General features: G+C 48.9%; 1 protein-coding gene across 5 annotated transcripts in view; it reads right to left on the bottom strand.

Moving 5' to 3' along the window:
- Positions 1-11,831: 11,831 nt before the first annotated feature.
- The window catches only part of ATP6V0A1 (ATPase H+ transporting V0 subunit a1), a 57,632-nt gene continuing 50,583 nt past the window's right edge, over positions 11,832-18,880 (bottom strand). For all 5 annotated transcript variants that reach the window (XM_075994573.1, XM_075994569.1, XM_075994570.1 and 2 more), the window contains one exon: positions 11,832-13,427. In XM_075994573.1, the coding sequence (XP_075850688.1) occupies positions 13,334-13,427 (94 nt within the window). In that variant the 3' untranslated portion in view covers positions 11,832-13,333. The remainder of the gene's footprint in view (positions 13,428-18,880) is intronic.

Genomic DNA, 18,880 nt, shown 5'->3' with positions numbered 1-18,880 from the left:
CTGCTCCTACTCAGTTCCCAGTATCAGGGGGCTCTCAGCCTTTCCTAGGGAGGAGCTCCAAGCCTGGCCTAGAGAGATGTCCCCCCCAACCCCCTTCAGTCCCCAATTCCCCTTCCAGACACCCCTTGGCTCCAGGTCAGATTTGCTAGGCTCTCCTCCTCCCAGGACCTGTCTATTTTACCAGCATTTCTGGATCTTAGGGGAACACATTGCGGGTTGAGGGGGTGCAATCTAAAGCAACTCCATCTTGCATGCTAATGTGCTATGTTGACTTCTGATTAACCCCACTTCCAGGAATGCCTCTAAGATTTCTACTTTCACACACTGTAAGTTCTGCCCTTAGGCAAATTCCCTATAGTATACAATCCTGAGACATGGCTTCTGCTCAAAAGTCCCTATCAAATGTTTCTCTCCAAGAAACTGGATTTTTCAGTCTTATTCTTGGGCCTCTCAGCTTCCTTAGCCTTTGGGGGTAGGTTTGCATAGACCAGCTCACCACATAACTGGGCTGCAGGTCACCCTCAGGCTCAAGCTGCCCCTTTGTAGCATCTGGATTTACCAAGAGTGGTAGGGGGTTGCTGGCAGGGCCAACAGATTGGGGCCACCACCCAAGGGTTAGTAACACTTTCAAAACCTGTGCCCATGAATACTGAGGCAGGAGCTTCACCGACTAACTCCTGCATGTCACATACCTCTTTTATCATCTTTTCCGCCAGGCTGGGAACTCTTCGAGGTTAGTAGGGGGCTAGCTGAATAAATTAAAATACATCTATAGGATGAAACATCAAGCATTTGCTTTAAAAAAAATGAGGAAGATGTGTTTGTGCAAATTACGAATGTTCTGCAAACTATATTTAAAAAAAAAAATTAGCTGGGCGTGGTGGTGCACGCCTATAGTCCCAGCTACTTGGGAGGCTGAGGCAAGAGGATCACTTGAGCCCAGGAGTTTGAGGCTGCAGTGAGCTGTGATGATGCCACTGCACTCTAGCCCTGGTGACAGAGCAAGACTCTGCCTAAAAATAAATAAATAAATAGGCTGGGCGAGGTGGCTCACGCCTGTAATCCTAACACTCTGGGAAGCCGAGGCAGGCAGATTGCTCAAGGTCAGGAGTTCGAAACCAGCCTGAGCAAGAGGGAGACCCCCATCTCTACTATAAATAGAAATAAATTAACTGGCCAACTAATATATATACAAAAAATTAGCCGGGCATGGTGGTGCATGCCTGTAGTCCCAGCTACTCCGGAGGCTGAGGCAGGAGGATTGCTTGAGCCCAGGAGTTTGAGGTTGCTGTGAGCTAGGCTGATGCCACAGCACTCACTCAAGCCTGGGCAACAGAGTGAGACTCTGTCTCAAAACAATAGAAAATTTTGAAAAATAAAAATAAATAGGCCGGGCGCGGTGGCTCACGCCTGTAATCCTAGCACTCTGGGAGGCCGAGGCGGGCGGATTGCTTAAGGTCAGGAGTTCAAAACCAGCCTGAGCGAGACCCTGTCTCTACCATAAAAATAGAAAGAAATTAATTGGCCAACTAATATATATAATATAAAAATCAGCCAGGCATGGTGGCGCATGCCTGTAGTCCCAGCTACTCGGGAGGCTGAGGCAGGAGGATTGCTTGAGCCCAGGAGTTTGAGGTTGCTGCGAGCTAGGCTGATGCCACAGCACTCACTCTAGCCTAGGCAAGAAAGCGAGACTCTGTCTCAAAAAATAAATAAATAAATAAATAATGAAAACTGTCAAACCAGTGAGTATACTACACTACAATCTGTTACAAAAAAAAAAAAAAAAAAAGGCTCTGTAAATTGGTTCCCTGCCTGGAGTGGGGTAAAGGGACTCTGGGAATGGGAAGAAGACTTACACTTTTATAACAGGGCCTTTTGCACTGTTTGATCCTTTACCATGTGACAATTTTTATTACTTTTTCTTTCTTTTTTTTTATTTTGGCATATTATGGGGGTACAGATTTTAAGTTTTCAATAAATGCCCTCCCCCCCCACAAGTCTGAGTTTCCAGCATGACCACCCCCCAGATGGTGCACATCTCACTCCTTATGTATATACATACCCGCCCCCCTCCCCCTCCCACCTGCCCAATACCCTATTACTGTAGTACCTATGTGTCCACTTAGGTGCTACTCAGTTAATACCAGTTTGCTGGAGAAAATATCTGGTGCTTGTTTTTCCATTCTTGGGATACTTCACTTAGTAGTATGGGTTCCAGCTCTAACCAGGAAAATTTAAGATGTGCTATATCACCGTTGTTTCTTAGAGCTGAATAGTAGTCCATGGTATACATATACCACATTTTATTAATCCATTCTTGGATTGATGGGCACTTAGGCTGTTTCCACAGCCTTGCAATTATGAATTGTGCTGCTATAAACATTCGAGTGCAGGTGTCTTTTTTGTAGAGTGTCATTGGATCATTTGGGTAGATGCCCAGCAATGGGATTGCTGGATCAAATGGTAGATTCACTTGTATCGCTTTAAGGTATCTCCATATTGCTTTCCACAGAGGTTGAACTAGTTTGCAGTCCCACCAGCAGTGTAGGAGTGTTCCTCTCTCTCCGCATCCACGCCAGCATTTGTTATTTGGAGACTTTTTGATAAAGGCCATTCTCACTGGAGTTAAGTGATATCTCATTGTAGTTTTGATTTGCATTTCCCTGATGATTAGAGATGATGAGCACTTTTTCATATGTTTGTTGGCCATTCTTCTGTCTTCTTTAGAAAAGTTTCTGTTCAAGTCCTTTGCCCACTTTTTAATAGGGTTATTTGATTTTTTCTTGCTGATTTTCGTGAGTTCTAAGTATATTCTAGTTATCAGCCCTTTATCGGATACGTAGGATGCAAAAATTTTCTCCCATTCTGTAGGTTGTCTGTTTACTTTCATGACTATTTCTTTGGCTGTGCAGAAGCTTTGTAGTTTCATCACGTCCCATTTATTTATTTTTGTTGCTGCTTTGATTGCCTTTGGGGACTTCTTCATAAACTCTTTGCCTAGGCCGATGTCTAGGAGAGTGTTTCCAACATTTTCCTCTAGAATTCTAATAGTCTCATACCTTAGGTTTAAGTCTGTTATCCAGCGTGAGTTGATTTTTGTGAAAGGTGAAAGGTGTGGGTCCTGCTTTAGCCTTCTACAAGTGGCTATCAAGTTTTCCCAGCACCATTTATTGAAAAGGGATTCTTTTCCCCAGCATATGTTTTTGTCTGCTTTATCAAAGATTAGATGGCTATATGAGGATGGTTTTATATCAGGATTCTCAGAGCTGTTCCAACGGTCAATATTCCTATTTTTGTGCCAATACCAGATTGTTTTAATTGCTACAGCTTTGTAGTATAGTTTGATATCTGGCATATTAATACCTCCCATTTTTTTTTTTTTTGTTGCCTAGAATTGCTCTTGATATTCGGGGTCTTCTTTGGTTCCATACGAAGCGTAAAATTATTTTTTCTATATCTGTGAAGAATGCTGATGGGATTTTAATAGGTACTGCATTGAATCTGTAGATCAGTTTGGGTAGTATAGACATTTTAATGATGTTGAGTCTGCCGATCCATGAGCATGGAATGGATTTCCATCTGTTTACATCCTCTGCTATTTCCTTCCTCAGTGTTTCATAGTTCTCCTTGTAGAGGTCTTTTACCTCCTTGGTTAAGTATACTCCTAGGTACTTTAATTTCTTTGTTGCTATTGTGAAGGGAATTGAGTCTTTAATTTGGTTCTCAATTTGCTTGTTGTTGGCATATACAAATGCCTCTGATTTCTGTGTATTGATTTTGTATCCTGAGACTTTACTAAATTCATTTATCAGTTACAGGAGTTTCTTGGTTGAATCTTTGGGGTTTTCTAAATATAATATCATATCATCAGCAAACAGTGAAAGTTTGATCTCTTCTGCCCCTATTTGGATACCTTTAATTCCACTTTCCTGTCTGATTGCTGTAGCCAGGACTTCCAGCACTATGTTGAATAGAAATGGAGATAGTGGGCAGCCTTGTCTGGTTCCAGTTCTAAGTGGGAATGCTTTCAGTTTTTCCCCATTCAGTATAATGTTGGCTATGGGTCTGTCATATATGGCTTGTATCATTTTTAGTTATGTCCCTTCTATGCCTATTTTCTTAAGTGTTCGTATCATGAAAGGGTGTTGAATTTTGTCAAAAGCTTTTTCTGCATCTATTGAAAGAATCATGTGGTCTTTGTTTTTGCTTCTGTTTATGTGGTGAATTGCATTTATAGATTTACGTATGTTGAACCATCCCTGCATCCCTGGGATGAAGCCCACTTGGTCGTGATGGATTATTTTTTTAATAAGAGTCTGGATTCGGTTAGCTAAGATTTTGTTGAAAATTTTTGCATCTATATTCATTAGGGATATTGGTCTGTAGCTTTCTTTTTTTGTTGCATCCTTTCCTGGTTTTGGTATCAGAGTAATATTCGCTTCATAAAAGGTGTCGGGGAGCTTTCCGGTCTTCTCGATGTTGTGGAATAGTTTCTGCAAGATAGGTACTAGTTCTTCTTTGTAAGTGTGGTAAAATTCAGGTGTGAAGCCATCTGGACCAGGACTTTTCTTTTTAGGGAGATTTTTAATTGCTGTTTCTATTTCAGCAGTTGATATTGGTCTGTTCAGGGAATCTATTTCTTCCTGATTGAGCCTAGGGAGGCTATGTGTTTCTAGAAATTTGTCCATTTCCTCCACATTTTCCAATTTGTGTGAATAAAGATTTTTGTAGTACTCATAAATTATATCTTGTATCTCTTTGGGATCAGTTGTGCTATCTCCTTTTTTGTTTCTGATGGAGCTTATTAGAGATTTCTCTTTTCTGGTTTTCATTAGCTTAGCCAGTGGTGTGTCAATTTTGTTTATTTTTTCAAAGAACCAACTTTTTGTTTTGTTAATCTCCTGAATAGCTTCCCTATTTTCAATTTCATTTAATTCTGATCTGATCTTGTTGATTTCACTTCTTCTGCTGGGTTTGGGGTTGGTCTGTTCTTCTTTTTCGAGGTCTTTGAGTCGTTTCATTAGATTGTCTATTTGTGATCTTTTTGACTTTTGGTTATAGGCATTTATGTAGATAAACTTTCCTCTCAGAACTGCTTTAGCTGTGTCCCAGAGGATTTGATAACTTGTCTCTCCATTGTCGTTTTCTTCATAGAATTTTTTTATTTCCATCTTGATTTCTTCATTTATGAAGTAATCATTTAGTAGGAGGTTGTTTAATTTCCACGTTTTTGCATAGAAATGTGAGTTTCTGTTACAGTTGATTTCTACTTTTATTCCACTGTGATCTGAGAAGATACATGGTATGATTTCTATTTTTTTAAATTTCTTGAGGTTTACTTTGTGTCCTAGGATATGGTCAATCTTAGAGAATGTCCCGTGTGCTGATGAGAAGAACGTATATTCAGTGGATTTTGGGTAGAATGTTCTGTAAATGTCAGTCAGACCCAATTGTTCTAGAGTTTTGTTTAAGTCCATTATTTCTTTATTAATTTTCTGTTTGGAGGATCTGTCTCATGGCGTCAGTGGGGTGTTGAAATCTCCAGTGATTATGGAGTTGCTATTAATCCATTTGCTTAGCTCCAGTAAGGTTTGCTTTATGAATCTGGGTGCACCTAAGTTGGGTGCATATATATTTAAAATTGTTATCTCTTCTTGTTGAACTGTGCCCTTCACCATTATATAATGACCCTCTTTGTCTTTCACTACTTTTGTTGGTTTAAAAACTAAATCGTCTGAAATTAGAACTGCCACACCAGCCTTGCTTGGAATATTGATCTCCACCCTTTTATTTTTAGTCTATATGCATCCTTGCAGGTTAGATATGTTTCCTGAAGACAGCATATACTTGGCCTGTATTTTCTTATCCATTCAGCCAGCCTATGTCTCTTGAGTGGAGAGTTTAAGCCATTCACATTATTGAGAGAACTGATAGGTAAGGTAGATTACTGTTCATTCTGTTGGGTTGGATGTTGTTGCTATGATTTCTGTCTTGAGCCATTGTAATATCTGGCCTTTAATATCTTTGGGTTTTGGTTGTTTTTATATTCGTGGGTTATTATTATGATGTTCCGTGCATAACGCTGTTTTAAGTACTTCTTGTAGGGCTGGTCTTGTCTTGGTGAATTCTCTGAGCCTTTGCTTGTCTGAGAATGTCTTTGTTTCTCCTTCATATACGAAGCTTAGTTTTGCAGGGAATAATATTCTAGGCTGGGCATTGTTTTGTTTCAAAAGAGTGAGAATGGGGCCCCAGTCTCTCCTTGCTTGTAAAGTCTCATTAGAGAAGTCTGGTGTTATTCGAATTGGCTTTCCCTTGTATGTTACTTGCTTCTTTTGTCTTACAGCTCTTAGAAGGGCCTCTTTAGTTGATACTTTGGTCAGTCTGATGACTGCATGTCGTGACGTCTTCCTGTTTGCATTGAATCTCCCAGGGGTCCTCTGAGCTTCTTGAACTTGTATATCAAGATTTTGAGCAAGGCCTGGGAAATTTTCCTCTATTATATCTTCAAACAGCTTGTCCAACCCTTGAGTGTTATCTTCTTCCCCTTCTGGTAACCCTGTGACCCTCACGTTAGGTTTCTTCACATAATCCCACAGCTCTTGTAGGCTTTGCTCTTTTCTCTTGTTTCTCTGCTCTATTTCTGTGACTGATTTATTTAATTGGAGGGTGTTATCTTCAAGCTCTGAGATTCTTTCTTCTGTTTGATCTACCCTGTTCTTGAGACTTTCCACTGTATTTTGTAGTTCCTTGAATTGATTCTTCATTTCCAGGAGTTCGGTTAAACTTTTCTTCATTGTGTCCATTTCTTTTTCCAGATCCTGGAGGCTTTTTGTGGTTTCTTTGTGTTGGTTATTGAGTTGTTGTTGCAGCTCGGTGAGTGTTCTTATGATCCACAGACGAAATTCCTCTTCTGTCATTTTGGTTGCCTGATTTTGGTTGGTGCCCGTTTCTAGGGGGCTGGGGCTCCTCTTTGGGGGAGAGTTTTCCGTTTGGTTCTTCATATTTCCTGAGTTCCTTCACTGATTTCTTCCCATATCGATCAGTTGTTGTTTCTTTTCTTTAGGTTTTTGTTTGGGTATTCACACGCCTTGTTTAGTTTCTGAGCCGGAAGGTGGTGTCTGTGGGTGAGATTCGTCCACTCCCTATCCTGATAAGGGTTTGCAGGGTGCTCTCCCTGTCAGTAGGTGGCGCTTGTTTGGAGGAACAGGCTATGCTGTTGTTTTCATGCCCTGTTATCAGCTCTTGTTCCTGTAGAGAGAACTCTAGTGCCTCAGGTGGTGGGTGGGGCCCTGGGACTTCCAGGTGTGTCCTTTTCTCCCCTTCAGTGAGGGCTAGTCTAGGAGAGAGTCTGGGCAGAGCTGGGTTGGGTAAGCCTGCCCTCAGGCAACAACAATGTCATTAGCAGGGGTCAAAGTTCTGTTCTCTGCTTCCAGGCAAAGCTTTCAGGTCGGGGCTGGAATGGCCCGGCTCAGTCAGAGTCTGCGTGTGGGGGTGGGGCTGTCTGAGACTCACAGTCTGGAGCGGGCCTGGCTTCTTTCCACCGTCCCCAACTCTGCAGATACTGCTGTGCCTCTGCCCGCAGGCCAGACCACACGCCACCACTCCTCCCCTGGCTGTGCTACCTGCGGGGAGGTTCCCTATGCGGGACGCCACCTGGGCTGGGTGCAGGGCCTCCCTTTGGGGGGAGGGTTGCCCTCTAGGACGCTGATCTGCCCCTGAAGGCACACACATGGCAGTAGGCTGTTCACAAATATCCCTTCTGTGCCCCAGGCAATGCGAGGCCTCGGTGCACGGGATGTAGTCTGCACTTCTGACCTCTGGGTCCCAGAGTTCAAACTATATCCCCACCAGGGAGAGCAGTGCCAGTCCCAATTCACCCACAGGGAGCCCAAGCTGCGTCTATGTCTCTCAACCTCAGAGTCTGCCCCGTTCTCCTGGGATCACCGTGCCAGCAGCACCTGGGAGGGCTGGCAGGTAGGGAGCTCACAGTCTGAGTTCCCCTTAGTCAGCTGTAGGGCCCCAAGAGGGAAGGTCCCGTTCCCTGTAAGTGCCTCCGGCAGCCGCGGGTAGGGTCGGGGGAGAGGAGGAGGAGGCAATATGGTGTCTGCCACGTGGCTCGGGTCTGTGCACACGGAGGTGCCCCGAGAGAGTTGGGGGCCCGGTGCCGCGTCCGCCACTGGCTTACTGCTCACTGGCAGTGGCCGTCGCTGGGCTGGTGTCCGCAGGTCTCTCCACTCGCTGGGGAGCCCATCAGCAGTCCAGGATGCAGGGGAGGGGAAACGGCCGATACTTCCCGCTGGTCTCCGGGCTGCTCCAGCGGTCCCAGCTTCCAGTTCTCCTCCGTGACCTCCTCCCGTGGAGTCTCCCGGGGTCTCAGGTACTCCTCCTTCTGACCCTCATCCGATGTAGGCTCGTCTTCTTGCTTCTTTCTTCTGATTTCTGGTAGAATCTATCTTTTCTGCAGAGACACTCTGTCTGGCGGTGTTTCTCATCTGCCATCTTTTTTCGGCCCCTACTTTTTCAATTAACGTTGTGAAGCAAGTTGTCGGGGCACTGTGCTCTCCATCTCACCCCGTCCTTTGCTGCTGGCCGGGCCGTCCCTCTGCCCAAACCCCAGCACACTTCCAGAGTTGCCTCTCCCTCTTTGGCCTACCAATCCAGTGGCCTGTCAGCCCAGCTAGGATCTTCCCTGACCTTCCTGAGGAGGAACGCGTCCTTTCCTGTCTGGCCACCAGGGGGCAGCCACACCTAGGGGCATGCCTTGGGAAGGCTGGGGAGCTCTGATCTGAAGGGCAGAGACTGTCAGCCGTTTTTGAGCGCCAATGCCCCTTCTACCCAAAGCTCCTGGGGCAGACAGAAGCGCAGTCCCACTGAGCAAAGGTGGTGTTGGAATTGTGCCCTGTCTCTACGAAGGCTGGGACTCCCCAAGCCCGGCAGGCCCAAAGCACCCTCTCCCAGGCTGGTTCTAAGATCTCAAGATGAGGGGCATTCCCTGGGGTCCAGGGATTTCACAAGAAGGGGTCAGGGTAAAGGGCAAGTCCCTTAAAAACAGGAGCAAGGAATCGATGTGTTCCTTACCCCACCCCAGGGTTCTGGGACTTCCACACACTCTGAGGCCCAGTCTCCCTGGGTCTAACTTTAGCTGGCTGGGCTGGAAGCAGCCCAAGGCCACTAGATTCTGAGAATTCAGCTTAGCCAAGAACCTACTGGCCCCGCTCCCTCCCCAGGTCTTGTCAGCCACAGGAGGGAGGAATCTCTTCCAAAGAATGCCCTAGGCATCTCTCCTCTTCCCATTTCATTGAGATTATATACCATAAAATTTACCAATTTAAAGTATAAAATTCAATAGTTTTTAGTATATTCATAGAATTGTGCAACCACCAGTCTAACTTCACATTTTCCTCATCCCACAAAGAACCCTGTACCCATTAGCAGCCACTCCCCAGCCCCACCCAGCATCCGCCCCTGGCACCCACCAACATTCTTCCTGTCTCTATGGATTTGCCTATTGTAGGCATTTCACATAAATGGAATCATACAATATGTTTTTCTTTCTTTCTTTTTTTTCTGAGACAGAGTCTCACTCTTGCCCCAGCTAGAGTGCCGTGGCCTCAGCCTAACTCACAGCAACCTCAAACTCCTGGGCTCAAGTGATCATCCTGCCTCAGCCTCCCAGAATGCTAGGATTACAGGTGTGAGCCACCATGCCAGGCCAGAAACTAAGTTTTTGAGGTCCATTCGTATTGTAGCTAGTATCAATACTTCATTCCCTTTTCTTATAGGATAATATCCATTGTTATGGATATACCAACTTTTACTTCTATTCATTAGCTAGTGAACATTTGGGCTTTTTCTATTTTTGGACAATTATTAATAATAGCCATGAACATTTGCGTACAAGCTTTTGTGGGCACATTTTCTTTTTCTTGGGTAGATACCTAAAAGTGGAATTGCTGGGTCTTATATCATTCTGCGTTTAACATTTTGAGGAACTGCCAGACTGCTTTCCAAAGCAGCGCTCCATTTCGCACTCCCACCAGCAGTGAACTGGGTTCCGATTTCTCCTTGTCAACCTTTGCAGTTGTCCTGTTATAGCTTTTTTAGTGTGAGTGATGTGGCATCTCATTGTGGTTTTTCATTTTTATTTATTTTTGTTGAGATGGAGTCTCGGTCTGTCACCTTGGTTAAGGTATAGTGGCATCATCGTAGCTCACTTCAACCTCCAATTCCTGGGCTCAAGTGATCCTCCTGCCTCAGCTTCCTTAGTTGCTGGAACTACAGGCGTGCACCACCATGACTGGCTAATTCCTAAATTTTTTTTTTTTTGTTTTTTTGTTTTTTTTGAGACAGAGTCTCACTTTGTTGCCCAGGCTAGAGTGAGTGCCGTGGCGTCAGCCTGGCTCACAGCAACCTCAATCTCCTGGGCTCAGCGATCCTACTGCCTCAGCCTCCCGAGTAGCTGGGACTACAGGCATGCGCCACCATGCCCGGCTAATGTTTTTGTATATATATATATTTTAGTTGGTCAATTAATTTCTATTTTTGGTAGAGACGGGGTCTCGCTCAGGCTGGTTTCGAACTCCTGACCTTGAGCGATCCGCCCGCCTCAGCCTCCCAAAGTGCTAGGATTACAGGCGTGAGCCACCGCGCCCGGCCTAAATTTTTTTTTTTTGTAGAGACAAAGTCTCACTATGTTGCGCAGGCTGGTCTCGAACTCCTGGCCTCAAGCAATCCTCCGGCCTCAGCCTCCCAAAGTGCTGGGATTACAGGCATGAGCCACTGTGCCCAGCCCCACCAGAAGTTAATTTTTGTGTGTGGTGTGGGGGAGTGGTCCAAATTCGTTCCTTTGCATGCAGATAGCTGGTTGTTCCAGTACCATTTGTTGAAAAGACAGTTCTTTCCTTGTTGAATCAGCTTGGCCCCTTTGTCAAAAATCAAGTGACCCTAAATGTTAGGATTTACTCCTGGACTCTCACTTCTATTCCATTGACTAAATGTCTATTCTTATTAGGCCTCCCCTTTTCAGTCAATCACTGAGCAGAGGCTAAAGGAGCTCATTGACCAGAGACAGTCACTCTGGACCTTTTATCTGAGGTGGGGGTGGGCACCCCAGGGCTGCCTACTCCAGGGGCAGGTGACACCATCAGGGAGGAGAGAGGGCTCTGAGGCTAGATGGGACAAGGAACATGGAATGAACAGGGTGTTCTGGCCTCCTCACCCCTCCGGGGATAGCAGTGGTCAGCCTGCTGCTCACATTTCAGGGCAGCCCCTGCCCTGGAGGACCCTAGAGGGAGGAATGCGAGGGCACCAGGGCACAGAGAAGGAATGTGGTGCCTCCCAGGACAGGAGGAGGGGAGAAGGCCTCGCTGCTGGGTGCGACCTCAGCTCCTCACATTCTCCAGCCGCCCTGCGGAGCCCAGGCTGAGCCTCCACTTACACCAATGCCAAGGGCTCAGGGCTCAAAATAGCCAGGCCGCTGGGCTCCAGAGAGCATGTGTGGGGACAGGGAGGGTGGCAACACCCAGGACTGTCTTCCCCAGGCTGCCTGCATGTGCAGGGGGAGCAGGGGAGACGGAGACAGGCCCCTCTGCTCCTTCACGGGGTGGTGTCCACAAAGCTGCCTTGGCTCATGGGAGGGGGAAGGCGCCTGGGAAACTTGAGATAAGGTGAGAATTGCACAAACTAACTGCAGCCCAGGCCTTTGACCAGAAGGAAAAGCAGCCGTGCTGGGGGAGGAGGTGGTGTGGAGGGGAGCCCAGCCGGCTCTGGGAGAGCTGAGCCCAGAGCGACACAGGTGCTGCGGGCACAGAGACACGTAGCCTCTCCAGTAGAGTCAAACACTTTATTCAGCACAGGAATGTCTGAACAGAAGGGCCTTGGACAGTGTTCCTTGCCTGAGAACTCTGCTTCGAGCCCTACTGTAAACAGAGCAAAATCATCATGTAAACCCAGGGCAAGAGGGGAGGGGGCTCTGCACAGGGTCGGGTAGTGTCAGGTCACAACGGGCCAGCACATAGTGAAGCTGGGGCAGGGTGGCCCATGCCCAGGGTCAGGCCAGCTGGGAGAGTCACTTGGCAGCCCTAAGCAGCTCACTCAGAAAAGCCAGGGTGGGAGGAGGGCACAGGCCTGGCTGACTCGGGGGATTACCGCTACCACGGAGGCCAGTGGGCACGAATTTGGCTCGGGCAGCCAGGGCTGCTGCACCAATACATGATTAGAAGGCTCTAAGATCCACAGCCTGGTGCGGGGGTGACAGGGCATGTGGCCCCTTGGCAGGGCTGTGCAGCCCTCACTCCCACATGCACTGGCAGCCCTGCCGTCTAAATCACCTGTGACACTGGCCTCCCCTGCCTAAGCCGTCCCTCCTGAGACCCAGATCAGTGTGGAAGTGGGGAGAGGGTGCGGGTGGGCAGAGCAAGGCAGGCTGCGGGCAGAACCAGCCGTGCTGACCACAGCCCGACGCTCAAGACATCATGATTGGGGGTGGGGGGCAGGTCTCAGGGTCTCCGCCAGGCAGGAGCATCCCTCCAGACACCCTGCTCCGAGGATGTGGCTGCAGGCAGCGCCCACATGAGGCCTGGGAAGTAGCCAACTCAAGGGAGGGAAGACCTGTGTGCTGCCGGGTAGCCAGACCTCTGTTCTGGGGCACTCCCAGCTGTGTGACACCGTGCTGGGTGCAAACGGGGAGAGGGGGGAGAGAGTCGAAGTGCAGGGTTGGGGGCTGATGGGGAGAAGCAACTCATGATGGCCCAGTTGGATTCAGCTGAATTCCTGATTAACAAGCCCCAAAGGGGGTGGGCAAAGGACAAAATACCGTCCTCCTGGACCTACCCCTGCTACCCAAAGGTGGGACATGTCGAAGAGTGTCCCCTTTCTGAGGGAGAACCTGTAGTGCCCAACCCCCCAACTGCCACCATTGACAGGTACAGGGGACCAACCCAAAGTCTAGATGTGGGTGGCACTGGTTCCCCTTCCATCCATGATGAGCGTGGGGAGCCCAGAGGGCTGTGTGTGAACACACAGGCAGGTTCCCCACCAGGGACGGAGAAGGGCTGTCTCTGGTTGGCTGGAGGCCAGGAGGGCACAGCTGGTGCCCAGCAAGTGTGAGTGACAGCCAGAGCCCAGCTTCTCTCCAGGACATCACTACACTACACACACAGCTGGGGGTGGCGGGAGGCCTATGGAGGACCTGTCCTAGCTAAATGACTCACAGACGGGGGTGACAAATGCTCTGGTGCCCAGGGATCACAACCAACAGGCAAAGGAGCACAACCAGTCACTGTGGAGGGAGGCAGGGAGGGCAGCCAGAGCGCACAGTCCTAGCAGGGGTTCACTCCTCAAACTTCCCTTCCCGAATGTTCTCGAAGGAGAAGGGCAGGAACTTGAAACCGGTCCCACTGTAGAATTTATTCTGGAACTCAACCCTGGAGAAAGGGGAAAGGAAAGCTGTCATTCCATAGAAACTTTCTGATGTTTTTGGGGACTTCACAGTTGGGCTGGAAAGATGCCCCTCACCCACCTTGCCCGAAATCTCGGGAGCAGGCGCAGTTCTCTGCCAACTCCCCACGGGGCAGAGCTCTCACTTTTAAAGCCCAGGACCCACTCTCTGCAAGGGCTCAACATACGAAGGACTGGTTTGTCCTTAGTCCCTGCTCTTGCTCTGTCCTGCCAAGCAGCGTCTTTAGTACAACTCTTTGTAAGGAGCCACGTGCAAAAAAAATTTCAGTTTGCCTAAGTCTGGTAACAATGTCGTTAATGAAGAAGTGCGCCCCATCGCCCCCTTCTGGAGGGACTCACACAGCCCACCTCTAAGGGAAGCCCCTGGAGGGACCCTGGGCCAACACCACTGTTTGCTAGTCTCTTTCTTTTCCTGTGGGGAGGGTGGCAGAGGGGGTTTGGAGTGAATGCTCAATGCTTTCCATTTAGCAGAGGAAATTCCCAGGAAACGGGGGAAGTCAGGAGGGGAAGTCTTCTCAAAGCAATGGCAAAAGTATTCTGCAACCATAAAAACATCTGAGAAAGAATTCTTCTCTTGGGGACTAAAAGGAAAAACAGAGCTTGGATTCCCGTCTCAGCAACTCAGCATCCTCCCTGATGGCCTCCTCTGGGGCCCTTTTGGACTCGGAGGGAGCACAGGACTTTGTCCCCCATGAGCAGAGCGAGGCTGCGCTTCCTCCGGCAATCTCACCCTGGATGGCTGCCCAGCAACCGAACCACCACCAAATATGGGCAGAAAAATGCATGATTCAGAGGATAAAAAAGCCAAGGAGAGCTGACCTGAGGAATAGTTTCCATGTGGTGCTATGTGACCCTGGGGGCCTCATAACCACCCCCCACCCCCGCAAGAATGGGCAGGGTAGGAGCTGTGACAGGCTTCAGGTGACAGGTCACGCGTGGGGCAAGAGCTTCAAGAAGCTTTAAGACTTCAAGAACCTTGTAGTTCTCAGGCAGCCTTCAGCCAGGCATTACCCTCCAAGCCAAGGAGGCAGGATTAGACAAGAGGAGGTGGGAGGTGGCCAGGGGCCTGAAGGTTGGGACGACTGTGTGCCGGTGGTAGGCAGAGATCCTCAGAGGCCCCTTCAGCCCTGGGTGTGGGCTGAGGACCCTGAGTGGCAGAGCTGCAGGAGAAGCAGACGTCCCTGCAGGCAGGGAGAGCAGCCTGCTTTCTCCCCACCCCACAGCTGCAGCGGCTGGGCCAAGGTCCCCCAGGGAAAACAGGAGCCAAGAGGAGGAGTGCGACAGAGCTTCGAAATGCAGTCAGTCCAGGGCTCCTGCAGGAGCAGTTCCAAACCAGGACCTAGATTTGCTTTGCATCCCAACACACCCAAAAAGTCCTTCTACAAGTTCCACTACTGAGGCCACCTCTGGGGGAATTCGGGGCATGGGAGCAGGTTGCTGCTTCTCGCCTACTTTGTTAGGTGTGAATTCTCCATGTTGGACACGCTGTGTTCGCACACAGCAAGGATATTCCTGAACAACTTAAGATAGATTTACGTGTCCCCTTTTCATTCAACAATATACAGCCAGATAGTGGGCAAATCACTTTAAGGTCCCAGCCTGTGACCTAGGAACGAATATCAGCCTTGGTGGGGTATGCGCCCCCCACCACCCCAGCGCTGTTTCTAGAACTCTGCTCCTCTGGCTGGCTAATCAAATAATTCTCACTTCCAAGCTGGCAAATGGACTAGAAGCTTTGTTTTCAGACACCTGTGGGGCCACCACCCTTCTTGTGGCACCCTCTGCTTTGCTCACCCACCCGCTGGGCCCAGTGGGGAGGAAGAGGGACACATGCGTGGGAGGGGGCACAGCAATTCTGCTTGTGAGCAGACAGGGGGTCCCCCTGCCACAACAACGATACTGCTCCTCCCACCAGCTGCTGTTCGAGTTCAGACTTATGGTGGCCACAACTGGGAAATCTTGGGTCTATCTAGGGGTGAGCCTGGCTCCACCTCCCTCCCTGGCTGTGCTCACCCCAAGCTCCTAGCACAAAGCTAGAAAGCAACTTCCCTGCCAGTCTCTCTCTTGCAAGCCAGGGAAATGGGCTTCCTGAGAAAGTACAGCCGTGAAGGTCTCTGTGCTGGGGTCAGGAGGGACCCATTGGCCACTCTGCAAATCCCTCCTTCTTTATGGGCCACTCCACTGCTCTGTTCCGGGAGCTGGCAGGCTCGTGCCATGCCCTCGGCAATGGAAGTGCGCCTCTAGAATCCAGCAGTTGTGAGGAGAACCTCAGGAAGTCAGATGGGTTTCTGTCACCCCTTCCAGCTCCAGCACTTGGCAAAGGCCACTGGCTGACTCAGAGGGACTCACTGGGACCAAAAGAAATCACTCCTGCCACGTAACAGGAACCCTTGTTTCCTCGAATGGCTAAAGGGGGAAGGAGCCCTGGGCCTCTTCCCTTTCCTGTGGGGGTGTGATTGAGGGAAGGCAGTTTTGGAATGACGGCTCTGGCCTGACCTGCTTCTCTGCCATTCTGAGCAATTCAGGACTTGGGACACACATCTGTCTGATGTCAGGACAATGATGTCAGCCTGGAGGTACATTTCAGGGGTTCTTACTTCTCTCTCTCTCTCCTTTTTTTTAAGGTGGGATCTCGCTCTGTCACCCAGGCTAGAGTGCAGTGGCAACATCAGATCTCAGTGCAACCTCAAATTCCTGGGCTCAAGCAATCCTCCTGCTTCAGCCTCCTGACTAGCTAGGACTACAGGTGTGTGCCACCATGCCCCACTAATTTTTTTTTTTTTTGTAGAGACTAGGTCTTGTTCTTGCTCAGGCTGGTCTCAAACTCCTGGCCCCAAATAATCTTGCTGCCTTTGCCTCCTAAAGTGCTAGGATTATAGGCTGATCCACCATGCCTGGCCCCAATTCTGTTCCTTTAACACACTGACTGCCAGGTGAGTTGTATTTAACTCACGCTAGTTTTGAGCCCTGGGCTACATGAAGCAAAACACTGCAGGTGGGTTCATGAAAATCTTACTTGTTGATGTTCTTATTGTTACAATTAATATTAAATTGAATTCTAAATACGAGGATTGAGTTGCATATCACTCAGGTACAGAAAACAATAAAAAAAAAATTAGAAAGGATCCTTTTGTTTTAATAAAACACCGCGGCCTCAGGGAGAAAGAAACCTTTTTTTCTAGTGCGGCAGACAATGATTCAATCTGTGAGTGTACAAGTGTGCACATCTACACATTTGTGGACTTGCTAGATAAGAAAGGACCAGGTTCTCTGGAAGGTAGGCCCAGGGTCAATCATCTTTCTGCATAAAAATCAGTTTGATGGCCAGGCACGGTGGCTCACGCCTGTAATCCTAGCACTCTGGGAGGCCGAGGCGGGCGGATTGCTCAAGGTCAGGAGTTCGAAACCAGCCTGAGCAAGAGCGAGACCCCGTCTCTACTATAAATAGGAAAAAATTAATTGGCCAAGTAACACATACAGAAACAATTAGCCGGGCATGGTGGCTCATGCCTGTAGTCCCAGCTACTCGGGAGGCTGAGGCAGGAGGATTGCTTGAGCCCAGGAGTTTGAGGTTGCTGTGAGCTAGGTTGACGCCATGGCACTCACTCTAGCCAGGGCAACAGAGTGAGACTCTGTCTCAAAAAAAAAAAAAAAAATCAGTTTGATGTCTAATTATAACTACAATCATATTCTTGCCTTCTGCCTTCTGAGGAAGAAAAGATGTCTAATTATGGTAGGCAAGAAAGCCAAGCACACTTTATGTGGTGGGAGGGAGGACATAACTCAGGAGGCAGAACTAGCAGATTAGTACATCAACCTGCTCACTATGTTTTCAAATACGTCACCCACTTTCTAATGACCCTACGTGAATCTCAGACTAGTGGTTTATAGTTTACCAAATCAAATGTTTTTCTTCTTGTCCCTACTGAAGAGACCCAGAGCTTGTGTAAGGGAAAGGCCCTTGAGTCAGGAAACACCACGGATAAAGTGAGAGGCGTGAAGATGCCTAGGCCACACGCCAGGAAAAATAGCAGCAATATCCCTGTGGCCATTTGCACACGGACCAGCTGTTCCCATGCCTCATAAGATGGCCACGACTCAGAACAGCCGTCCTGGCCGGCCTGGAAGAACATCCGTGACACACACCCGCATTTGGCCAGGAGGGGGCGCACAAACACCAATTTCATTCACTCCTTGAGGAAGAGACACCCCAAGCATGCCACAGGGACCACCCCTCCAGTGATGGGACTCTGGAAGTTGCACGAGTTTTCCCTCCCCTACCCAAACTTCTATTACCCAAATACATTTTAACAAGTACGACATGTACTGCGAGCCTGTTCCTTGCAAACTACACCCTGGGGGGATTCAGATGGTATCATGTATCTCCTTTTGGGGGTCTCCCCTCTCTCCAAACAGGCTAAAAGCAGTTTATTTAAGAGGGACTCCAGCAAGATGCTCGCTCTACAGGGCAGCCTTTTAAGCAGAGCAGACATGATCTGTACTTAAACACCCGTTTATGATGTGCTGGGGTGTGTGATGGTACTTGGGGTGTGATTGCTCACTGTAACTCACACGGATATTGTCCCCCTCCCTAGGAGAGAAAGAGAGGCTCATAGAGGTGAGTCCTCTGCTTGGGGTCACCTGCCCAGTGTGGCAGAGCTGGGATTGACACCAGGTTGCCTGATTTGGAAGTCTGCTCTCCTGTCACTCATCACCTCCTCGGGCCCATTCAGGACGTGGGACTACATGTCACTGGAAGGCCAATGAGCCTAAGGAGGAAGCAGGCATCTGGCAACACAACATGACATGTGAACCTGCCTCGGCTCACTGTGGAGATGAGGTCCCAGCCCAAGGACTTTCCTCTGCTCCAGTGCCTTGGCCACTGCCTACCCTGCCCAGGGAGGAGGCAACTGGCTACCCACGTGGGCTGGAATCAAGGTAGGGTGGTCACTCTGTTCCCTGGACCCCAGGGGCTCAAGTGACAGAGAAGTGAACAGAAAAGGAAGGTGGCTAAGAAGGCAAGGAAAGGTGAGTCACTGCAGGCTGGTGACTCAGACATTCCCTTGTCCTGAGCGAGGGCTGAGGCAGTGTGCTGGAGAGGGCTGGCTGACAAGCCGAGAACGGGGTCGGGGCCAGCAGTCTGGAGCGCGCAGCACCCCAACCTGCTGGCTCTGCAGTAAACACCCGAGCTGGCTGGGCAGCAGGGCAGCCAGGAAGGAGGTGGCCAGGCCAGGGAAAGCAACGTCTACTGACGCAGCAGGGCAAATCCCACAGGAGCTTTTGAGGGAAGAGTACGTCCCAGCCGCGTCTCGCCCTTCCGTGCCTCGCTTCTCACCCCCATAATTAAGAATAACCAACAGTGGAATCTTCGAGGAGGCCCATGTGTAACCCAGCCAGGAGAAAAATCAAAGGTAAAGAT

The sequence above is a fragment of the Microcebus murinus genome, chromosome 18 (genome assembly GCF_040939455.1).
Source record: "Microcebus murinus isolate Inina chromosome 18, M.murinus_Inina_mat1.0, whole genome shotgun sequence".
NCBI classification, from domain to species: Eukaryota; Metazoa; Chordata; class Mammalia; order Primates; family Cheirogaleidae; genus Microcebus; species Microcebus murinus.
Note: the sequence above shows the minus strand (reverse complement) of the source record. Positions and strands in the feature narration are given on the sequence as shown.